At 39.6% G+C, this 25,167-nt stretch overlaps 1 protein-coding gene across 1 annotated transcript; it reads right to left on the minus strand.

Moving 5' to 3' along the window:
- Window positions 1–8,752: 8,752 nt before the first annotated feature.
- ISOC1 (isochorismatase domain containing 1) lies at window positions 8,753–24,627 on the minus strand. The gene is made up of 5 exons (XM_015849401.2): window positions 24,274–24,627; window positions 14,742–14,861; window positions 14,383–14,586; window positions 13,851–13,967; window positions 8,753–10,937 (listed from the first exon to the last, which is right to left on the minus strand). The coding sequence occupies exons 1-5, from the start codon at window positions 24,562–24,564 to the stop codon at window positions 10,791–10,793; spliced, it is 879 nt and encodes a 292-aa protein (XP_015704887.1). The 5' UTR covers window positions 24,565–24,627; the 3' UTR covers window positions 8,753–10,790.
- Between the last annotated feature and the right edge of the window lie 540 nt (window positions 24,628–25,167).

Below are 25,167 nucleotides of genomic sequence, written 5' to 3' on the forward strand. Positions count from 1 at the left end.
ACAGATCTATCTCATAACTTGGCTCCATCTCCTCACCTTTTCTGCATTTAATACTTTACAAACTATTGCATCTATCTAGTCCAACAGTTGCAGCAGCATTTTAATGTTTACAGATTAATCTCTTAATGGAGTTAAAGGTTTATCCAGAGACAAGAAACTGTCAAAGCACTTGGGTGTCTTTTAGGCAACTGCAGCCTTGCCGGAAGTATCACAATCCAACTAAAGTTAATTACACAGTTTGGGGTTGGTTGATTTGTTTGTTTTTTACTTCAGGAGCTGCTTTCTGATTGTTCAGAATGGATTTCACTGTATCACAGCAATTGTTTGTTGAAGTAACTTCCATTCTTTTATTTTTAAGCACAGATATAAGGACAGCCTAAGTTTTCTTGATGAAGGTACCAGCAGGTGTTCATTAAATGTTAATGTAAAACCCTTTGTGTTACAGACTCAGCAAGTACAATTCCTATACATATAGAGCATTCCTAGAATTGTTTTCTATGCCCACTCCACCTAAACAATATTACTACACTCCTGGCTGAACATCTGTTAGTTGATGTTTTTTTTTAAATCCTACAAGCACTGCCAAATATATTGATAAAAAGAAACTTGAATCTTCAAGAAGTTATAAGTGAGTTGTGATGACTAACTAGAGAATTAATACAGTTTTTGGCTGCAGCTTCAAGTAACTGTATATACAATGTAATGAGTACAGAAACAAAATTCTGATTATGAGACACCCCTGTACTTCATCATACTTATCTGTGTTTCCTGAAGTGGTAACTCCACATCTACTAGACTGCTGGACTGTGTATTAGCAGAGTTTCCACCTCTTCCATGTTAACTCCTCACAAGCTCCCCTTGGCTAGCTGTTTATTTTCCAGGTCAGCATGCTCAGGAAATAGGCAGTCGGGGCAGCTGCGCATTTCTTGGCTTGCTTCTGCTATCCAATGGCCTTAACAGAACATGCTTTGTTCGGGTAAACCCCAATGCAAACTTCATGTAGCCCAGTGCATTTCTATGTCTTGGAGATGGTATGCATTGATGTCACAAGTATCTCCCCTACAGTGTTCCCCAGTGAAGAGAGTGAGAATGAACTATTAAAATGAGACTATGTGGATTCACATTTTCCAATTAGTTGTGCCTCTGCAGTCAGTGGAAAATACTGTCATCCTTTGCAAGATCACAAAAGAAGTGTGGAGCTTGCCTGCTACAAGCGTGCATAGTGGGTGAAGCACTGTGAATTACTAAGCTGTAAATTTTCCTTAGACAGTTAGTGGTGGTAGTGACACATGCACTATAATGACACAGTAAAGCAACACAGTGACACTATGAACTTGAAGATGGGAAAAACAAAAAGTGCATGGATTTATTAAGTTTTATAATAGGAATTGAGATTTTATTTTTAAGTGCCAGTGATCAGTACAGTGATGGTTATGAGACCATAAATCATGCAAATTAACACCAAAATACACCAGTGATTAGCAGGATTGAGTGCTTTGTGGAGAAAAACAAACAAACAAACAAACAAAACAAATAACAAAAAACCAACAGCCTTACAAAGTTAAAATAATAATAATCTATGTTCCACCAGGATATTGTTGAAGAGACACTGATTTCTCTTGTTGGCATATTCTAGAAGTAATAAAATGTTAGAAAATGAAAGGAAAAGCCTACATCTAAGGCATATGCAGGTGTGCAAACGTCTGTGTATGTTTGTGTGTGGCATAAACTTAGAAGCTTTGAAGAGGTTTCATAGCGAATAGTTTGAAAATCAAACCAGGCTTTGATTCAAACTATGGCAAGTGTGCAAGAAATCTAAGAGTGAACGGAAAGAATAAGTTACATTTAGATTTTCCTGTGTGAAAAACTACACTTGTCATGAGTTTTCCTGTGGAAAAAAAAATTTAAAAAAATCTCCTGTCTCACAGATGGTGCCTTGCATGCACTCTTGATGCTGGCATCACATATTTTTCTGTAACCTAAATTTTTAAGAAGTGATATTAGAATTATTTCTATGCAAACAGGTCAATCAGTTAGCTATCCATACAAAAACAAATATTTATTTATATCTTTAATACTTATTTAAAGATAAAACGTGAGCCTATTAAGGCACTATTCAGCTCCCAGACTAAATTTTTTTCTCCTGGAAACCTTAGTTTGCTGGAAGCTTTGTTGGAAACAGTGCAGGCTTGACACACCAATGATTTCAGTGCAGCTTTGAGGAGGCCCACCAGACTCAGCTGCTCTGTGCATACACAGAGTGCTCATTTACATGAAGTGGCAAATGATTAGAGTTCACATCACCATTTACATTTTTACCAACTCCCTACTGTGGAAATCTCTATATCTTATACTTCTGTTTATTAACAGGAACTGTTGCAAAGGTTGCACATGCAGATTCCATGTTAAACCATATAGGTTTTATGTCACTATTCTTCCTGCAAAAGTATTTCAGAAACACATTCCTCTGATAATATCCAACTGTCTTTCATTTTAAGCCTGAAGCCATTCCTGGCTCATCTACTTTTCTGTTGTGATTACGGCTCTCTTAAGCTCTAATAGTTTGGGTTTTTTTCTTCCCTAATGTTTATCTCCTGGTGCTCATATAAAGCAATATTCCACTAGTTGAAATAAGCAAACCATTTGTGAATTATGTTCTCACTGAGTATTTGGCCAGTAAGGCATCAGCTAGGCATTTGAAAATAACAGCCAACAACTAAGAAGTGGTAAGGAACTGCTTTCTAATCTGTCTCTTAACTGTAACTGACTGAGCTCTCCATTTCAATTCAGTTAAATCTTGCCAAACTGTACCCCCTACTGTGCTTCTGTATACAAGGCATAAATGACTGTTAAACAATTTCCTCTGTATTCATGCCTCTGATTCTTGTGTGTTAACTGTTTTTTAAAGGATAGGTTGTGGATCACTTTAACAGGTTGCTCAGAGAGGTGTTGGACATCCTATCCCTGAAGACATTCAGGGGAAAGCTGGAAACTTGCACTGAGCACCTGTGTAGTTGTAGGCGTCCCTTTTCATTTCAGGGGGTTTTGACTAGATGGCCTTTAAAGGTCTCTTACAACTCTAGTGATTTTATTATTCTATGAAATGTAGTGTGGTAATGCAGACATGATCTTTCTGCCTTACACTATATGTAGTACTCTGAACAGAACAGTTTAAATTCCATTAGGCATTGAAAAGTATAATCAACTCTTTGCAACAGTGCATGCATCAACAAAAATAATACAACTGTTACTTCAAAAAGAAAATAACCAGAACTTGTTGCTAACAATAATTATTAAGCATTAATTACTATTTTACACTGTCGCTATAATGTGATTGTTTCACATAATTCCACATATTCTTCAGGCCCATTTACTCTCCGTAGGAAGGGAGCAAAATCTTGAATGTAGAGATTTTCTAGACGTATTATCTGCCTCCAGCAGAAAATCCACCATGCCAACCAGGTATGTTAACAATATTTTTTTTTCTTCCCCTGAGGTTATTGGTAATAGTATTGTTTCTAATATTCAGAAATTAAACAAATATACAAATCAGAGCATGCCATTTCAAAAGGAATAATAACAGCAAATTCATAAGATAAATCATGTTTCTTGGATCCACAGGGACAAGCATTTCTTAGAATACAGCGATCCTTGCAAGTTGAGACTTTTCAGGAAAACTGTCCAGCTGTATCTCATTTTACAGCTTGCAGCGTGGTACACCCTCAGTATTTCTCTAGCATAGGACTTTGAGTTGTCACGCAACGCATTTCTCAACCCATTCTGCAGACTGCTCAAGTATCCTCCTGGGTACTCATTAAAACAAAATAGCTGTCTGAAACAATACAACTGCTCTTCCTTGGGTTTTCAGTTTCAGCCTTTTGCTTGACCTCCACATAATTGTGAAAGGACATGTTTATTAGAGAGGAGGGAAGAGTGATTCCTTGGCAGACTTTAGCCGCTCTTCCCTTTGATGTCACCCCAACAGAGAGAGATGCATCTAGGCATTTGACTACATCTGATTCCTAGGAGGAAATCTCCTGTTGTGCTCTCAAAGGCTTCTTGCAGTACTTGCCTGCAGTGACTGATACCAGGCACAGTGAAGTGTCTAACACTGTGCATTGTCTCCTGAAGCTAGCAAAGCCTGCTCCAAGTCTTCAGATGGTCCTAGAACTGATATTTCTTGTTAGCTTCTGCCACAGTCCACCAGTTCCAACAGGAACATCATCGACTAGCTCACTATAAAGGAGTAGATTTACATTACAGACAGTCTTAAATGGTAACAGCAATGTAATGGATTCATGACCTGAATCTGACCATTATTCAGATTAGATCAGATTGCCCTAGCATTCCTAAAGTGCATTAAGCAAAACTCATCTACTTTTTAATTTGGGGAAGGAGATCGTCACAGAGAAGAGGGATTAGGGAAAAACAACAACAATAACAGCAACAACAACAAGATTAGTAACTTTAAATATATTAATTTTCACTCCCAACATATACCCAAAACATATCAACATTTGTTAGTAATAAAAGATGTTACCTGTAAGACATAGCAGGACACTGATTTTCTTTTAATTGTACAAAACCTTATAACTTACGCTGCTTTTGGTGGGCCACTCAGAACCCAGCTTATCATTAGTCATTAGATCAGCATTAATGGGCCCTCTGGACAGAGCATCTTACCCTGAGGTTTGGCCGGATGTGAGGATTTGCCAGAGGAAACAGGTTAGCGAAAATTTAGCAGCACCATCAGAACCAACCACACTGGTCTCAGCAAAGCACACAACCACATCCTGAGCTTCAGCTCCACGCAGCTAAGCCAGTATTCCATACATTGGTTGCTTTCAATCAGAACAGAGACTGATAGCTTGGCACAATGACTTCAACAGTGAATGTCCCTCACTCATATAGGTTTTGCTTATATGTAACTATTTATATACCTTGGAAATTTCAGTACATTAATCCTTGAACTTAAAGATATAAATTTTTTAAATCGTGATCTCTTTGGTATAAGAAATGTTTATGCTGTAATATAATTACCTAGTTCACCTCACTAGCAGGATTTTACCAGATTGATCTGCACATCTCCTGTGATGTGTAATTTCTCATGACTTCAAGTAATTTTAGTGAAACCACTAATTTTAATCCAATTTAGTGCCCTAAAAATCACTACTGATCAGTAACAGGACTGTGCATGTACTTTGTGTGCATACACCCAGTTTTAGGTTATTTTTTTTTTCCTAGCATGAGTTAAAGTTGCCTAAAAGTTGGAAGCAGATTAACAAGTCCCCCAGCTACTTCTCTCCCTGCTCTACTTCACATAAAATGTCTGACAGAGATGAAATGATTATTTATTTATTTAAAACATAAATTGGAAATACTGATAAGTTGGCTAAACATGCTGGTGAACAGTTAGGCAGCTTATGCCCCTGATGGTTCCAATCAGCAACATTTTCCTTCATTATGACTTGGAAGGAAATTCAATTTGTTTTCCCTGTCTGAAACACCTTGATATAAATCCCATTGACATCAGCAAGTTACCCAGTAACATCTTAAAAGGCTGGATCAAAATCTAGAGACCAGAAAGTCTAATGTATTTTACTGAAGCATTTATAACACATTCAGATATACACCACAATTTCACAATCATTGCATCATTACATTTAATTTTAACAAGCTCCTAAAAATTGTAGAAACAATTCTTTAAAAAGTCAGCTTAAGCAGTTCAACTAAACTAAGGTTTTATGACAATGTGAACCTGATTCTAAAAACCTTTTGCAATCTCTAAACAATCTCAGTAGGATTAACAGCATCCCTCCCTGAGGCAGCATGGTGACACTCTTCCTCTAATGGATTTTGGTCCACCTCACTATCCAGATCCCTCAATAGTGTGCAAGATGTGTGGACAGTAATTTAGCTCTAAGTCATTTCATTCTAGATAAATGAAGTAGCTGGATAAAGAAGATGGATAAAGATCTTTTAGTTGTAAAATTCTACATCCTAAACAGGTAAAATAATTCCAGTTCTGATTAGATGTATTTATATCCCTGATCTTGAATCCACAAAAGAGGGAACAATTTACATTTGCCTGAGGGATGTCAGTGTCGAGTATGTGGTGGTCTTCAGTCTTTCTTTCAGATTTTAACAGTCTAGATCAAGCCAGCACATTTTATGATTTCCAGCAACAGAAAGCTTAGCAGAGTCTTTGATTTTTGGACAGTTTCAGATGTATTTCCATGTTATTGAGTGATGTGGGTTCTCAACATGGCCATGAAAAAAATAATCATTAAAATGGACGGAAAAAAAATGCACTTTTTTCACATTTTACCATTGCATTTCATTGTCTATTCTCTATTAAGTATTCCCTTCATTTGGTAAGGTTTTATTAAAAGCAAAGCCTAATGCTGTCAATAGCAGTGGCAACTCTGGTAGTCAAGTCTGGTAGCAAGTCTATTAAGCTGACCTAAGCAAGCTAAAACTTACTAAATTACAACTATTCAAGGCAGTTATCTGCAAGTATAAGTTTATCTCCTATGAAAAAAAAAAAATTAAAAATAAATTTAAAAATGCACCTAAATTATGCAATTCGGGTGAGTAATAAAAAGTCTACATTTACTAGACATTTATATACACTTCTGTCCTAAGAGAAGCAGCACTGTATTGTCAGCTGTTTCCTCTTTTGTACCAGAAGCAGTTCTTCAGATGTAATCTCAAGGTCTAAAGTCAGTTCATGACAATTCTCCATTTCAGAGAGCATTAAAAGAAATCAACTTTCTTTAAGGATTTCCTGCTATAGCCATTTTGCAGAACAGATGTTCTAAACCTATCTGAATGACATCTGTTACACCCTATTTACTATAGTTTAACTTAAGTTTATCCAGAGGGAAGAAACAGATTCTACAAATCACTGACATTTGCTGTCACTACTGTAGCATTTAATATGGTAGAAGACACACTAAAGAATGATATTCATAAGTGAATTATGTAACAGTACTAGTCAGCATGACCACTTATCCAAGTAAAATTTTTTATCTCCCTCACTTGCATTCGCCTTTCTTCAGGGCTCTTCAGCTCCAGTTATTACTTCATGTTTAAGTGACACAAGGCTTTTAAAGCAACAAAACATTGAACATTCATCTCTTACATAAGAGAAAAAAATTGTTGCAGTAGGAGTTTACTGGTTGGATAAAAGTCATGGGGGGGGGAATCTATGATGAATCCTCTAAAAAAAAAAGTGGTTATTGGTTATTTCCAAAAAGGAAAGAATGGTCTCGATTCTTGCCTCCTGAAAGATTAATGCCATTGTCTAGTTAATGTGATAAACACTGTGGTGGGAAGAGAAACTCTAATAGAAGACAAAATCAAAAAGCAGCATGACTTGCATGACTTACTAAAGTGCACATTTACCTGAGAGATAGCCTCAGGCAAATGCAGAAATGTTGGAAGAACAGTTCCACTGCACCACTTCTCTAGTCATTTGTGACGATCGTAATAACAAAGATTATTAAAGAAAAATAAAAATAAAAAAAAAGAAAGAACCACAGTTCTAGGAGTAGACAGCATAGTATTCTGTACTTAAAACTAAATTGTCCCAAAATCAAATAACAACCCAATACTCATCTTTGGGAACAGGTTGCCCAGAGATGTGGTGGATGCCCCATCCCTGGAGATATTCAGGGTCAGGCTGAACCAGGCTCTGAGCAACCTGATCTAGCTGTAGGTTCCCCTGTTCATTGCAGGGGAGTTGGACTAGGTGACCTTTAGGAGCCTCTTTCAACTCAAATGATTCTGTGATAAGGGCTAAGCAGAGAAAAACTATCCCACAAACTCAGATTATAACATTCTGTAAAAAATTCATACACCACTTATTCAAGTAAGGCAAACAACATAGTAGCTTTGCACCAATGCAGACCTCTTCCTGAGGAAAATAAACCAGTCTTCTCCATCAAGGATTATATTTCTGCTTCCCTGAGAGGAGAGCTGGTGAAGGCAACTACATCAGTAAACCTGTCTATTGCTTAGCTGTAGCAGTGGTGGAGGCTCCAAATAAAGGACGTCTGGGCACTCAGGCAATGAGGATTTAGGTTTCTTCAAAACCACAGCAGTCTACTCCCTAAGCAATTTTCTTTGTGGTTATTTTATTAATTTATTTCATCCTTTCTGGACAGAACAGTACTTACACTAGGTAATACAACTATCATTTTGTGAACAGTACACAGCTTGTTTAAAGATTTTATTATGATGAAGGAAAAAAAATGACTCATCCTTTCATATTAAGGGAAGAAATCATGAAGGTGTTGTGCTGAGAAGAGTAGAAAATAAAATCAGCTCAACATTAATTTTCAAGGTTTCCATGCCAACACAAATCAAATGCAATTTGCATCCAGAATCCACAGCAAAAGCTGACGGTTAATCTTCAGGGATGATGTGTATCAGAAGCTGTATTAAAGACAGGCCCACAGACCTCTTCTTACACAACTCAGTTTTGATATTTTATCACACAGGAGCTCCCACTTGTCAGAGAACAGGAAATACAGCTGAGTAACACATGAAGAAGGAACATGACAAGGATTTTTCTGTTCTTTTTAAATGGACAATCTTAAAGCTCACTTGAATGATGTAAGTGATGTTGATTAATGTAACCACCTAACAAATGGAATAGAATTTCAAGAGGTTAGTATCATGTCATAACAGTAGGTATTTATGCAGCTTTATTTTTTAAGACTGTGAAGGAAAAAAGCAACAAAACGAGAACACTAGAAGTATATATTTTGCCATAGGCTATGTAAATACAAAAAATACATACATAATTTTAAAGATTCTTTCCTAGTGTCACACCATTACTAATTCCTCTTGTGATGACTTAGCTAGGAAAGGACTGCATGTGAAAAGGAACTCACGACATCTGGCCTCCAACTTATGTTTGCATAAAAATGGTAATTGTTTAGAAACAAATGCAATTACTTCTTCAAAAGAAATTTGTATTTGGCACTGAAGAAATTGATACTGTTCTAAAAATGGTCATTTTTACTTATGTTAGTTACTCTAGCTATGTTCACCACGTAAGTGTATAAAAGCAATAAAACCGTATTCATAAGAAATGCATAGTATTTTTGTGCACAGCTGCTGATTTATATAAGTGGACTTCATTCTGCTAGGCAACATGATTAATATACCAGAAAAGAAAGTAAAAAGTAGGTCAGTGATGTAGGACAATGGTTCTTCAACTTAGCTCCCCTCCCTGCCTCCAACTTGAAACATTACGTACATTCCTCAAGTTCTGGAGCACTAAACAACACTGAAAAAAGACACAGAAGGCAAGAATTATTAGACATTATCCATCCTTGATCTTTACACAAAATTCCCATGGCATCTATAGAAATTCCACAGCTGCACAAAATAGAACCAGGTCTATGGCAAACTAACCTTCTGGGATTTGCTCTTCAATAAATATCACAAGCATAAGAGAGACAGTAAATGTTAATGTTTTATTTGTTTTGAACATATAAAGGTTATAACTCTCAAACAATTCTTTTAGAGCCATCTTGTGGGGAAAATATGCAATTTAAAGCCACACATATATTGTAATTAGTTTTCTACCAAAAAGATCAGTGCTCAGTATGACATCCCCTTTTTCTTTTAAAAAAATAAAAGTCTCAGTCACAATGTAAACTTTATATAATATCGTTTAAACCACTGGAGCATAAAAGAAGTGCCTTTATGAGCAATCATGTTTTAAATGGTTTGAGATAGAAAATATACTCTATATCAATAAGTTACAGACACGATTTTGCTGAAGTATGCTTTCAGATCAAACTCCATTCAGTCTCCACTCAGATGTAGACTACAAAAATAAACACAAACTTAGAGAAGCTGAGGTCTGTTTCAAAGCTTGCTTTGTTAAATGATCGATGGAATTACTAAATCTAACCAAAACAAGGTAGAACAAAAATCAAAAACAAAAACAAACATAACCATCTAAATATAATAGTAGATTCAGCACTCAAAGTTGAAAAGCTTTTGTTCTTTAAATCCTTAGCACTGCCAAAATACTTAAATTTATGGTAATCTTAATGATTTTATGTCAGTTGTTTGTAAAGATCTCATTAAATGGCAGGCTTCTATATGTGTAAGTGGTACAGGGCTTGGCATTTAATTGCAGGGCAATCACAAATTGTCGTGCAAGCTTCAGCAAACTAAAGCAATCAAATATCAGAAGTTGTTTGATCTACGCGTCTTGTTTACTAAGTAAAGCATTTATATTTTATCCTAATGAACAAATTCGCACATGTATTCCAGGCAGCTTAGTCCTCTCTAATTTATGTCCTATTAAAATATTTCATTTACATAGAACATGAAAGCATATCACAATACATTTATCCAACATGTATTTATCTTCTACTAATACAAAAGTAAAACAGTATCACAGCATATTTCAACAAAGTGCACAATCAAGAAGTTTCACAGAAGTATGCACTTTCTTTTGAGCTGTTACAATCAGTGTATAGGATAACAGGCACCTCTCTTAATTTTTGTTTTCTTAAATTAAGTACTGAAGTCTGACAACAAAAGGGTCCTATGGTACCGTAAGCCTCTGACAGCTGTGACTGAACAGAACATAGTGGCACCCAGAAACATAACCAGACAATTTTTGCTAAGGCAAGCACAAGTATTTCAATTTTAAATTTTACACCTCTGCCAAAGTTAGTGTGAAAGAATGTGTATGTGTGCGCTTGAGCTTTCCACAATCCTTAAAGACAGCAAGGACATTTACTTCTTCCACATGCTCTTTAAACTTTGGAAAGGAGGCCTGACTCGGGGGCACTTGCCTTAATGAGATTTTGGATTTCTTTGAATTTTGGGTGCTCTTTATCAGCTACCAGCTGCAGCAGAATAGCTTCACTAGTAGTAACTATGATTCCAGTACGAGCAAGACGCTGAAACAGAAAAGAAGAGAGGGAAAAAAAAAAGTAAGAACCTGGAAGCATGAAGGAGTATACACTGGGTGAAAGAGATAGATGTTATTTTTAAATACCATTAACAAAGGTACCGCTGGCTGAATCCTAGAACTCCCTAACAATGCCATTTATAACACTGGAACAGATATTGACTATTGTTAGACTTGGGAAAAATGCTGTACTGGGTTACAGATAAGGCTTCCAAGTTGGACGGGATTTTTTCCCCAAGATTTAAAACTCTCTCTTCTATTAACATCCCCATCCCTTTTGCACTTGAGCAGATAGCTTCCTTAACTCTCACACAGACTTGAAAGACTTAGGAGAAAAGAACCGGGAAAGCAGAAAATATCTAAATCCAAGCAAAAAAAATTAAGCAACAAATATAATTGTAGCAGTTTTTCTTTCTGATCTTGTTACATGCTAGTATTTTGGTCTTCGGGCTACACAGCACACTCACACTAACAACCCCCAGAGACAGAGAGAAAAGCTTTTCAAAAGAATATATACATCAGACTGGTACAAAAGTAGTTGGTTTTAATTGACATCTTATTACAGCTTACTAACTCCCAAGTTAATTCTGAAAGAGTACAGAACAAAAAGCTCAGCTGCATAAAATGCAGAACTGAAAGAAGTCTGCTAGATCTTTAGTGCGTGCTAAACAGAGCAATTCTTTGTGCAGTCCAAGCCGTATGACATACTACAAAGTTTTTATACTTTTAAGACTGTGCTTGTTGCCTGTATAGCAGTTTTCTGTAAGTAAAGGCTGCCCACCTTTACTTAAGGTGGGTACCCACATTAAGTCTCCCAGCAATAGAACATATGCTTTGGCAGTAAAACCCCTTCTGGATCCATCTTTCTGTCAATCATACTCTTCCCAACTCTATGCGCCATCAAATCTAATGCACCTACAAGGTCCTGAATTAACCAAGAGGGGTTAAAAGGTAAAAAATATTTTCAGTCCGGTTTCTACTATAATTATGAAAGAGGCGCTCCAAATTTTTTAAAGAAGATATAGATCATTGCAATTCAGTTGTTTTTACTATAAGTAATCAATGAGAAAAATTACCAATTTAGGGGATCAGTAAAGCATGACTGATCTTCAAGGAAAGAAAATGCTTTCTTAAATCGCTGACTTCCAGAAAAAAGAAACAAGCGCACATTCATCTACACCAAAAGAATAAATTAGAACAGATGAGGAAGAGCAAAGAGTCAGCTGTCTTAATCCAAGACCAAATGGTGACACAAGGCTTTAGCAGCACACAGGGCAGAGATCAAGAACGGCCACAACCTTGACCAGCTGGGATGAATTATTTTAGCAAGTTCTCATGAAAAGACAACCCAAGGTTCACTGATTTAAAGACTCTGACGAGCAACTGTCAGCTGCACATTAAGACTAAAGCAGGATTACTCAATGATTTGGTATTTTACCAACTTTCTGAAGAAGCACAAATCCATAGTCAGTCAGAATCACTGACATTCTCCCTGTCTGTGTCTCCTTTCTCCTGGTCTCCTGCTTCTTAATGTACCCAGATTTTGTTTATTCTATCCCACAGCCCCTAGTTCTACAGTACAAAGAAAACAGAATTGGCAGAAACACACAGGGAGAAGGATTCCCCAGATCATACTGCAGTGCTGACCACTTCATGGCCCACAGCAAAACATTTTTCTTCGTAAAAAATTTTTGAAAGAACTTACTAAAAATTTCCTTAGTACTCATCAGTTTTCTTGAATTACAGTTTTTGCAAGTTTTGCAGTTTTGAGATGATCAATGCCTTTTTGACTGGAAAGAAGAGCTAAGCTAACTGCTGAGTAATTCAGTCTCTGTTGCACTGAATCAAATTCAATGCTAGCAAACACAGCGTAAGCGATAAACAAATGTACAAAGACACATAAAATATGGCAAACAGGTTCCAGTGTCAGTTTTGTTTGCTTCATCTACTACTGCTATCATGACAATACAGCATTCACTTAGGAACTCCCTGATTTCAGTCATTCTTACAATGTGTGTCATTATGAAGTATTTGACAGATGACATTTAAGCTTCTGCTTAATTCAAGTTTATGAGACACAGGAGAAATTACAACTCTTCTTCAACTCTATAAAAAGGAGCATAAAAATGTAGTTATTGCTAGCTTCAATTTCTGAATAAACATAAACATAAGGGTCCAGGGAAAAACCTGCAGTGTTTAATGTTCATATCAGTTTTTGACCTTCAGCAATGATGCCTGTAGGGAAGTTAGAGCACATCACAGAAGCACCATTTGCACAAATTTACTACCACATAGTTGTACCTGCTTTTAAACTATCTTGTTAGATTTATCTCCACTTTCTCAACATATATGTTAAACAACTAAATCTCTGACTAAGCCCCATGAAGGGGGAAAGAAAGTCCTTACTATAATCACAGTCCTGAGATTAAGCTTTAATTTGCACTGATGAAGAAGAACAGAGGGAGGGACAGACAAGAATGAGTTTTGAACAGAAACACTTATTATACTCCATTTCATGGATTTTCAACAGCAGAACAAATACTGTTTGGAACAACAAAAACAAAAGCCCTGTGGTACTTTTATTCTGCTGTAATGATAATATTCCTTAACAAAATGTCAAGAAATGCAAATGATTATACAGAGAAACCCATACTTTATGAAACAGTTGCTTTACTAATCCCAGTATCCCAAAATGGGTTCTACATATTACATCAAAATTTATACACACACACACAAAATCCATCTCTACTGTGGAACTGTTCTGAAAATCAGAGCCTCTTCCTCTTTTTAGGCCTACATCTGATTACAGCCAACTGCCCTGATAAATTCCTTGCCAGCAAACAACAAATACAGAAACACATACAAGCCCAAGGGGTAAAAATCCTTAATTAAGAAACATTACCTCAAGAGCAAACATTCTGTCCATCATACTTCTTGATGAGGTGGCATCAGCTACAATGTGAACTTCCAGACCTCTGCCAATTAATTCCAATGCTGTTTGCTGGATGCAGACATGAGTCTATAAGAGAAGAAAAAAAAAAAAAAAAAAAGCCAAAAAGAAAAAAAGAAAAAAAAAGACAAATAAATCACTACTACATCATGCACTATATTACCTGTATAGTATGGTGCCAAATTAAATTACATAATTAATCAGGGTTCAAATAAGTATTTTTCTGTGCATTACATTACTGGAGAACTGGGTTTTAAAATGTGTTTTTTAAAATGCCAAATAAGTTAAGCTTAAAAACATCTGTTTTCAAATTTTATGAGATAATATCATAGAGAAAAAGAATTACTCATTTCATAGAAAATATATGAGTTCTACAGTCTAAGTGAAATAAATGGACCTTTTTTAATTACAGAAAGCAATGCTACAACTATCGCAGGCCAACAGATAATGGCACAGAACAGTACAAGAATGGCAAGGCACATACTTCTACTCCAAACAGGACAACACTGCGGACTCCAGGAATCTCTGCTAATGCAGCTTCAACTTCTGGCAAAACCATTGAAAATTTTGTTTTGGGAAGCACAAGTTTAGCTCCTGTTAAATCAATTTCTTGTACAGTGCTGCCAAGGCCTTTGGGATACTGTTCAGTTACAATGACTGGAATTCCTAAGAGTCGCGCACCTTGGAGCTGTAAGGGGGATGTAAAGGGACAAAAAGAAATTATTAAAGAATGACAAGAGCAAAGAAACAGTTATTATTTGAAACTGAATAATCTGTAAGCTAGCAATACATAGCAATTTAAATGTCATCAAAACTTACTACAATAGAAGACAACCAACATACCAGCCGTTGACCTACGCTGATGATATCACCGAAGTATTTGATGGCAGGACGGAATCTCTCTTGCATATCACAGCAGAAAAACACAGTGCTTGATGGTGTCAGGTTGCCTAAAGTAGTCATCTGAAAAAGAAAATAATGCTATTAATGCTAGCGAGGACCTTTTCGAAAAAGCAGCAGAATAAGAAGTCTGTAAAGCTTCATTCATGGCATCTCCCAGGTGTCCTAGAACACCAGCAGGCCTTGTAGCACAAAGTGCCCACGCACTCTTGATGTAGTTTTTGTTTGCTGTAACTGAACCATTATGGCCTTGCAAGAACCATTTTCCCTGAGCAGGGTTCCATAAAACCTGGCCTCATGCTCTTGTGAAGCTTCTGTGCATTGACTCGAGCACTGCTGGGACTAGCTGACAGGCCTTAGTGGAGCCTTCCCTTCACTCAAGCACTATGTGACTTGGTCCTCAGCTCTTGCAGAGCCTCTTTCACTAGCTCAGAGTACTGCTGTGCCTGCACATTTGGTCCTGAGTGGGAATTTTCTCTGTATCACCATCACTCCTCATGCAATGACTTTGCAAAGCCTCCTTTCCCTGACTCATGCATCATGACACTTGGCCCTTTGCTCCTGCAGTGTTAATAAGCCCTGACTCAAGCCCCATTGGTCCTGCCCTAGCCTTTGAGAGCTTCTTTCCCCTCAACTCAAAGAGTCTGGCCATGGGAACCTCTTTCCTCTGTTTCAAGGGATTCTTGAACATCTGTTCCTCAGATAGTGCAAGGCCTTGCACCTTGGTCTAAAAGCCACAGAGGGGATGTGTGCTCTTGTAGGGCTTCTAGGCCCTAATTCAGGTGTCCTAGAATACCATGGAACCTTGCCTACTGCCCAGGCAGCACCTCTTGTCACAGCAGGGGCAGGAAGGCCTTTCAGGACACCTTATCTCACAGCAGGAGAGGAAATCTGTGTGTGGCACTCTCCATGGGCAGCTGGCAGGGTTTCCTCCTTGAGGGACTCCCACCCCTCTCCAGGTCAAGGAATTACAGCCACTCTGCTTTTTCCAATGTAGCACCTGCTGCAACAACATCAGTGAGAGACAGTAGCTAGCCTAGAGACCTAGGCTCTCAATCAGAGGCTGCAGGTCCAGGGCTTCCATGGGTGGCCTCCAAACCCACACATGGGCAAACCTCTTCAGCCAGGATCTAGCTATTCTCCATCTCCTGCTGCCCTGGCTGCATCAGGAGCTGGAGCAGATATTGAGGAACTCCTGCCCACAGCTGGAACTCTCCCTCAGCTCTCAAGGGATCCAACACAGAAAAGATCCCCATAACCTCAACTATTGACCTCCATGGAGGTCCCAGCTGTACCCCATAATCCCTGTTCCTGTGCTTGGGCAGAGGGGGAAACAAACAAACAAACAAAAAATGCTGGTTACTCTTTAAGGATGCCTTTCTGAGAGTGCAAGAGCTCTCCATCCTGCAGAACAAGTAAGCAGGCAGGGGAGGCATGAAACTGGCATGGCTTGGCAAGGACACACTGGTCAAACTGAGGCACAAGAAGGTCCCTGGGGGGTGTTCAAGGCCAGGTTGGATGGGGCCCTGGGCAGCCTGTTCTAATATTAAATACAGAGGTTGGCAGCCCTGCTTGAAGCAGGGGGGTTGGAGCTTGATGATCCTTGAGGTCCCTTCCAAACCAAGCCATTCTATGATTCTTCCAGATAGAGTCCAGAGATAGGCCACAAGAATGATCCAAGGGCTGGAGCACCTCCCCTCTGAAGACAGGCTGAACAAGCACAGCTTGTTCTCAGAAGAGAGAAAGCTGAGAGGAGATCCCATTGCAGACTTCCATTACTTACAGCAAGCTTATAAACAGAAGGAAAATCAACTTTTCTTAAGAGTGTATAGTGATAGGACAAGGGAAAATTGTCTGGGGAAGAGTAAGCTGAGAGGATACCTTACTGCTCTCTTAGAGAAAGTGACTGCATTGAGAGCAGGTTTGGTCTCTTCTCTCTGGTGACAGGACAAGGGAAAATGGCTTCAAGTTTCATCAGGGGAAGTTTAATTTGGATATCAAGAAGAACTTCCTTATAGAAAGGGTTGTTAAGCACTGGAACAGGCTCCCCGGGGAGGTGGCTGAGTCACCATCACTGAACATGTTTAAAAACCATCCGGCAGTGGTGCTCAGAGACATGATTTAGCAGTGAGTTGTTAGAGTTAGGGTAGCATGGTTAGGTTGTGGTTGACTTGATCTTGAAGGTCTTTTCCAACCTGAGCAATTCTATCATTGTATGATTCTAAACTAAAGGAGGGGAGATATAGATTACATGTCAAGGTGAAGGTTTGTTTGTTTTTTTTAAATAAAGAGCAGTGGGGTGCTGGAACAAGTTGCCCACAGAGGTTGTAGATGGCCCAACCCTGGAAATGTTCAAAGTCAAGTTGGATAGAGCTCTGAGCATTCTGACCTAGTACTCGATCTAGTGGTTGGCAAACCTGTAGGGGGTGAAGGGGTTGGAACTTCATGATCCCTGGGATCCTTTCCAACACAAACCATTCTATGATACTTTGAGTCAAAGCAGAAGGAGAAAAGTGGTTCCAGCCTGATTTTAATATACTTCTAAAATTAATGTAAGTGATACTGAGCAGTACAGTATAGGTACAAACAGGTAATCAGGATTTTATTTCATGGGAGACAAGCCAGTCTAAATGCACATGGAAAATTCTAAGCTCTGAAAAGGGATGTATGAACACAGTGCTTAAAGTGTTGGGAAAAAAAAAAACAAAACAAAAAACCCTATCAACAACAGGAGTACATTCCTAGAATTCATTTTTATCTCTCCATCTCTTAGAGCTGACACAAAAACTGGATAAATTAAAGATTAAAAAAAAAGACTTCCACTTTATACATGCTTTAAATAGCACACATACACATAGTTGCATCACACAGTCAATTTCTTTTGTCTACAAGATCTTCTAGCAGAAAGTTGATGAAAGACAAAAGGCTAAAACGAAAGCAGAGAAGGTTGACAGTATTACTGCCAGAAAATGCACTGAATAAATATTAATGGCAAAAATAATATCCTAGACTTTCCCTTGAGCAGGAATCAGAGTCCAAAGGAAGTGGGATTTTTAAAAATATTAATAAAAAAAAATCACAGAATTAAAGACCACATTTTCACACAGTTTAAAAGAGAGCTTTTTATTTGTATGAAATTACTTGCATTGCCTGCAGAAGCAAGAGATAAGGCTCCAGCTAAAGACTACATTTAAAAATTAAAAAAAAAAAAAAAGCAACTACATACTACTCTTAATTACAAGACAACCCAAGAGAAATTACATCCATTCAGGAGCTTTTCAGAAGACTTAAATCAAATTGAATGAGTGCTCCTGGCAAGTACCCATTAATTTTATACACTTCACTTTCTGCAATGTGAGATTCAGACATTTTAAGCTAAAATAAAATTACAAAACTGGTAAAACACTATATTCCGAAAGAAAAGAGAATCAGGAATCCTTAAATATTACTCCAAAATCTTTCACCAATTTGTCTTACATTCCTTAAGCAAATCAATTTGATCTCAAAGACCACAAAACTACAAAGGAAGCCATGCTCACTCACATGAAATGGCTTGTTTAAACTGCTGTGAAAATTTTTATGTAATAAATATGTAAATATTTATGAAATGTAAAAAGTAAATTCCCACACCTCACAGTTTGCGTGCCAACTGCTCTCAAAGCATCAAACACCCATAATAAAGGGAGAGCAGAGCAACACAAACACATTACTTCAGATGGTGGAATCTCCATTCTTTGATGTTTTGAGCAGGCAGGAAGGCAAAACAACAGCCAACTTGACTTTGCATGTGTGTTAGGTAAAGCAGCCTCTAGGCACCTCTACTAAATTATTCATAGTGAAGAACCTCTTTAGAACCTCTACACAGTGAGGCACCATTGCTCTCAGAAGAGGAACAAACATGAGCCAACAAGAAAAGCCAACAAGAAGTTGATGAGTCTACCCTTACAGAAGGATCAAGTACAACAAAATATTGTTCATCAATAGGTATTCCATTTGGTGTATTTTAAATAACAGTGACACGATTTACAGAGTTCCTATACATTCCACCCCACAGCTCTGCTATTTTTACTTTGCAACATTTTCCTCACCCACAACTCCTTTGTAAGATCATTGTTTCAAATTCTGTCCACAGCAGATTGGAAAAGCAAGAGTACTGCCTTCCTCTTTAATACATACAGCTATGCACAGCCACTACTACCATACCTCACTTCAGTCAGCCAACACTGCCTTAACAGTACCACTTCATCACACTGCTACTCAGCACTAGGAAGTCTTCAGAGAAAACCTGTCAATTCACAGGCCCTGCAGGCTCCATTCAACTAATTTCCAGTATGCTATTTGCTCTTTCCATGACTGACAATATTTAAGACTCCAGAGATCCCATTTAACCTCAAAATCATTACTTGAGCTCTCCCTCATCTTTTATTTGTGTAGCTGATTGTTTCTACTTTAGTGCAACACATTCTTGATTCCATTTTCAACTGCACCATGTTATACTTATCCAACTTTTCACGAAAATCTGTATTTGTATTTTCAACAGCTTCCCCCAGCTTGAAATCTACTGTAAGAATAGCATTTGTCCAAAGTATGACTTAATATTTTCAAACATAGGACTCAGAATAGACCCTACAGCACTCAATTCATTATTTGTCCTATTTGACAGCAAAGCACTGAAAAAAAACAAGTCCCTTTCCAGACAGCATTCATTTTAGACTTCCATTGAATCCCATGTTTTTACAGCAAATACCACAAGCAGCAGGTCTTCTATCTACTTTCTTTTATTATCAAGTTGGTTTTATGCAACAGTTTCTGTACTTCAGTTTAATACCATGGAACATGGAAGAACCCAGAAGCAGATGATGATTCCAAAATCAATACCTGCTTGTTTTCCTCAGAACAGGAGATTTGAAAAGACAAGAGAATGGCAAAAATTAGGCATTCTCTGTCAAAATCCACCCCAAGTAAAATATCTCCTAATGCCTCTAAGCAGTCTTTTTTGTTTGTTTGGGGTTTTTTGGGGGGGAGGGGAGTGGAAGGAAGGGAACATAAAGAGAGGCATGCAAGCTCTTGCATTTGTTTCATTTCATTTCTCTTGCCTTTGTTTCATTTCATTTCTCATATCAGGGCCTTCTTCTTTCCGGCTGGAAATTATCCATCTCAAAATAAGAATTAGTATGTCAGATGGTAACATAACCTGATGCAGTTCTTTTACCCAGCTAGAGAAGTCATCCCTAGGACCATATCCAGAACAGGATTTAAAGGTATGCTGCCAGAGGTTACACACAGCTTTAAATCCTACTCCAGAAAAGGGATGGGTGTTTTTATCTATTTATAAATATAATATAAATATTCATATATAGATGATAGATATTCATATATATCATATTTATCTATTTCATCTCTGCAGATGATTATTAGTTTTATGAAGTGTATATGTGAAGACTATGATGAAGGATTGCAATTACAGAATCAACTTCACAAAAGTATTAACATATACTGGCTCTTTTTCTATACTTTCCCTAACTGAACTTAAGGGAACCATTACACATTAAAAAATGCAATTTTCCCCTAGCACAGGTAATGAATGAGAATTGAAACAGAGAGTCCCACGTGACAACACTTACAAATCTCTTGCCAAGGTTGCCCACTACTACAGCAGAATGGTGGACCCTGCAGCCACAGCATTTCAAAAACTACCTTAAAATACAACAGTGAAATGAATCTCACCTACTTTAAAAGGAAAAGGTTCAGCTTTACTTTGCCTTTCCTCTTTCAAAGTGAAAACAAACTGAAGAAATTCACTTTAACGTAGTTCAATGGAAAAACTGGCTGTATGTATTCATGTCAGGAAGACATTTATTTATGTTACACTAGGCTGAACCACAGCATTTGATATGCAATACAGTGCCTAAAAGTACAGATCTGCATACCACATTCATACAATTAAGGCAGTATGAAATTCTTCAACAAAATCTGCCATGACCAAAGTGCTTGCCATGGATTACGAATACACAAGCAGTTTCAACTAGAAGAATCCTCTCACAATTTTTCACCTAAGTTTCAAAGTGCTCCTTCCCTCTTCTTCCTTCCCCACATCCTCCAATTTAGAAATACTGTATTTAAACTTTAGCAGTACCAAAATTTAAAGCTGTACCTTTAAAAAAAAATAAATAAATTTGGAACTAAACACAATTTCCCTCATCACACCCACAGACCACAACCTGTTCTCTGACCAAGCTCTTCCTGGCCCTGAGAAAATGGACTCAAGCTTCAGATTTACGGTTACTTCCCATCCAGGAGCATTTAAATATTAGATGTGTGCAAAATAAATAAATAAAGGATAAATTTGGATAAAAATAGTTTTCTTTATGCATCAGTAACAATGAAATACCATTCTCCTAGCAGACTTTCCAGACAAGAAAGATACTCAAGTCACCAGCACATGTTTCAAAAGAGCCTGAAGTGGAGGTGCTTTACACAATTATTTCAATAATAATCTTACCCATTTACACTGAACACAAGTATTACTGACTGGAAGTCACCTTGATGTTCTGACAGCAATAGATATAATAGGAGTATATCTGAAAGCTGCCTGAACTCCTCTATCACCTGGTCATAATGAGTATCACTGTTTTCTCTTCTGGTATCTCTGGTTTCTCTTTACTTCTCCTCTTCTCTTAAAAAGGTTAGAACTTTTACAGCAAGGTTCCTCCACCCTGGGCATAAATATCTCTCTATTAGATGCTTTATAACATTTAGATTCTCTTTCACTGACCTCTCAGTTTCTAAGCAAATACCCTCTGTACCAGCTGGCAGAGGTGAAAGAAAAAGTCCCTCAACATTGCAAGCATACAACTGAGAAGCTTCAGGATAAGTAATCAAGTTGAAAAGCTGGCTTTTTGTAACCTCCTCTGCAACACTGGATGGAAACTGGAAGTTCAAGAGCATGTGCCAGTAAAATAGAACAAACATACCGATAGGCCCACAGCACAAAGGCACAAATGAAACTGGAGAAAAAACATCAGTAAAAAAAAAAAAAAAAAATACGGATCAAGCCTTGAACCGAACTGCACAAGGGTGGCTCTCAGAGAAGAGCATATGTTAATTTCTCAGCAAGATTATTCTCTCCCTCAACTGCAGAGGCAGGAAATTGAAATAGGCCAGTCAGGCATCATTCAGTGGTGGTATTTCTTGAGATAATGCACAAGGATGTCTTTCCACAAGAAAAAATAATCTTTCCAGATAGGGGCACAACCACCATAGGGCTTAAAAAATAAAATAAAACAACCTGCATTCACAACTAAGCACATACATCTATTTATAAACATTCAAGTTAAAATAATGAAATTAATGTCTAGAAATGTGGATTTATGAATCTTAATTTTGAAACAAATATATTTCTAATGGTGCAAGTCACCGCACATCAGTAATCAAACAATGTCCTCCTCAAAAGACACGTTCAAAATGGTACTTTGACCCACTGTGTAACATGCAGGTCTGACAAACCCATGTCACACGTCACTGCTGAAAAAACATCAGGAAAAAAAACAAATAGCAAATAATAGCAGCGATGTATGAACAATGTAAGGAAAGAAACCATAACCTCATTTCTCCATCTTGCGCATCACGGAGAACATAAAGGTCTTAAAAAGCACAGCTCTGTGTATCAGACTGAGTGCTTCCTCAAAAGAGCTGTCTCCAGGCACCTGCTGGGGGCTTAGGGCGAGCCGACTGACACTGCTTATGTCTCCATCTCATTCCCAGCTGCTGAAGCACATCAAGGAAACAACACTGAACTAACGCCTTTCTCATATCAACAGTTGCTACTGTCACAGAATTGTAACAGCATCAGTGAAAACAGTTAATCAATTAGACAATGTGTTTACACGGTGGTTCATCTTGGATTCAGTTAAAGCTACCTAGCTGCTGCACTCAGACAATGATATATTCCTGCATGTCCCAGTACTGACCTTTTACACTGAGATTTTTACAGTGACCTTTTACATACAGCTATGAATGCTCAGGCTGCATTAACAGCTTCAATACAGCCAGACACCTGCAAGAAGGTCTCTGCAAAGTGACAGTCTCTACACAGAAGAAAGAGAACTATGACCCTGCAGTACTGTTACAGCCTGAGATTACGCATGTTCTGTTTTTAAAATCCTTGCTTGACTTAACACTGCCCATACCATTCTTTGTGCAAGTTGGAGATGATCTGTGGCTGTTTCCTTGGCTGGAGCACCCACCCATTCTGTCTCCAACACACAAAGAAGAAAGGTTTTTAAGCTAAATACAATGAATAACGAATAAGAAGGTGAATAATCAATGACAAAATAAGTTTTTAAACGAGTTTGATTCTTACTTTCATATCCATACACAGGGTTAAAGAAAGAAAAGATGACTTCAAAGGCATCCTTGACACACAGCCCATGCAAGCAGGCCACCTTGGAAGTTTACGAGCTCAAGACGCTATGATTAAGCAGAGTTTGCAAGCACTGTGAGACGGATTGTTTCTGGAAGCAGGGAGAAAGCGAGCTGTGGCTCACTGTTTAAAATACCATTTTTTCAACTTATTAGTAATTTGAGCTTGTCAAAGAGGGAAGTTCTGAATTACATATTAAGAAGCACATTCTGAACTAAAACTGTGTTAAAAAAATAAAAATAAAATAAAATCAAATTATTTAATGTTGAAGAAAGGAGAAAAGAAACGTTGCTCCCAGTGCAACAATTACTGCATGACTGGCATGAATCTCCAGTGCGCAGGGTACGAATACGAAGTACTCAGTATGAAACACATGTACGGGATCTGTCTGGCAGGCTGCTCTCCTGGTTCGTGGTTGCAGAACTAGTGAGTTATGAACCTATAAGGGGATTCTTCAGTGAGAAGGAATACAGGAAACCCCATGGACCCGCAAGCCCCGAAATCGAGCTCTGATAGAGCCCTATTTAAGGGCAACCTTTTGGTTTCCACCTAATCGTGTTGCCACTACCTGGAGCTTGGCACACCGGCTGCATCTTTTAAAGGAGAAGCATTTGTTATTTCAGCCACCGTACAGCTCCGCCGTTCGCTGTGTAAAACAAGTTCTCATTCACGGAATACAAAACCGGGCTATCAAACCCGCGCGGCGCAGCGCGCCCGCCCGCCTCCCCGCTCAATAACACAAAACTTTCCGCAAAGAAGAACGCCAGCAGTGCCGGCTGCGCTACCGTCGGGGAGCGGCTCTCTCGGCCCCGCCGCGCCCCGGGGGCTGCGGCTGTCGGACGGAACCGGCTCCGCTTTTAGCCACTGCTCGGCGCGGTACCGACTCCACCGCCCCATCCCCGCTGCGCCGGCGGCTGCCAGCACCAGTCACCCGTGTCCGAGCGGCTGGGAGCGGGCCCGGAGGAGGCTCCATGAGCCAAGGAGGGCGGCGATGGCAGGACGGGGCCGCCCGCCCACACCTGTGGCAGCCGTCGGGGCGGGCGAGGCTCTCACCTGGATCTGCAGCGGCACCAGGCGCACCTTGCAGCGCTCGCTGACCACGAAACCCTTGGGCAGGTCGATGTACTGGCTCCACTCCTCGGCGAACAGCTGCACCACGAACTTGCGGTGTATGTCTATCTGGTCCCCGTAGAGACTGAGGAACTTCTGGATCAGCAGCTCGTAGCCGGCGCCGTGGGGCACGGTCGATGGCCGCGCGAAGACCGAGAAGCAGAAGAGGACGGGCACGGAGCCGCCACCCGCAGGCGAGCAGCCAGCACCCGGAGGAGCGGCTGCAGCCGCCATCTTCAGGGGCAACCAAGCCAGCTCGCTGCGGTCCGCGCCGCCGCTCCTCCTCCTGCCGCCTCCTCCCCCCGGCAGGGCGGGCGGTGCCGGCGGCCCCCAATCCGGACGGCGGCTCCGCCCTTCTCACCGTGGGGCCGGGACCTGCACCGCTGCCCTCGGAGCGGGGTGGGTCGTTGCGGCCGGTAGGGTGCTTCGTTTAGGGCGGTCTGGGAGGTATCGAGTGTCCCTGCACTGCCGCTCCCCCCGACGGGGCGAGCTCGGCACTGCGGCCCCGAGCTGGGGCTGGGCCAGCTGCCCCGTCCCTCGGCGGGATGTGTTGCCAGCGCGGCCCGCAGCACAGAAGCGGGTTGAAAACGCGTCGGTGCGGTCGCAGCGCGCCTGGCACCCGGCAGCAGCCCGCACGGTGCAGGAAGCGGCCGTGAGTGTGGCACAGGGTTTCCACCTTATGCGCTCGGTCTGAGTGCCCAAGGATGTGTGTGTGCAGTTAGAGCCGCCAGCAGGGCGGTTTGAGAGGAGCGCTGCACTTCCTGACGGGCTGCCCTCTCGAGTCTCCGATGAATTCACCTTATTTTCCTCTCTCATTTTTGCCAGCGGTGCTCAGCC

The sequence above is a fragment of the Coturnix japonica genome, chromosome Z, assembly GCF_001577835.2.
Source record: "Coturnix japonica isolate 7356 chromosome Z, Coturnix japonica 2.1, whole genome shotgun sequence".
Taxonomy (NCBI): Eukaryota; Metazoa; Chordata; class Aves; order Galliformes; family Phasianidae; genus Coturnix; species Coturnix japonica.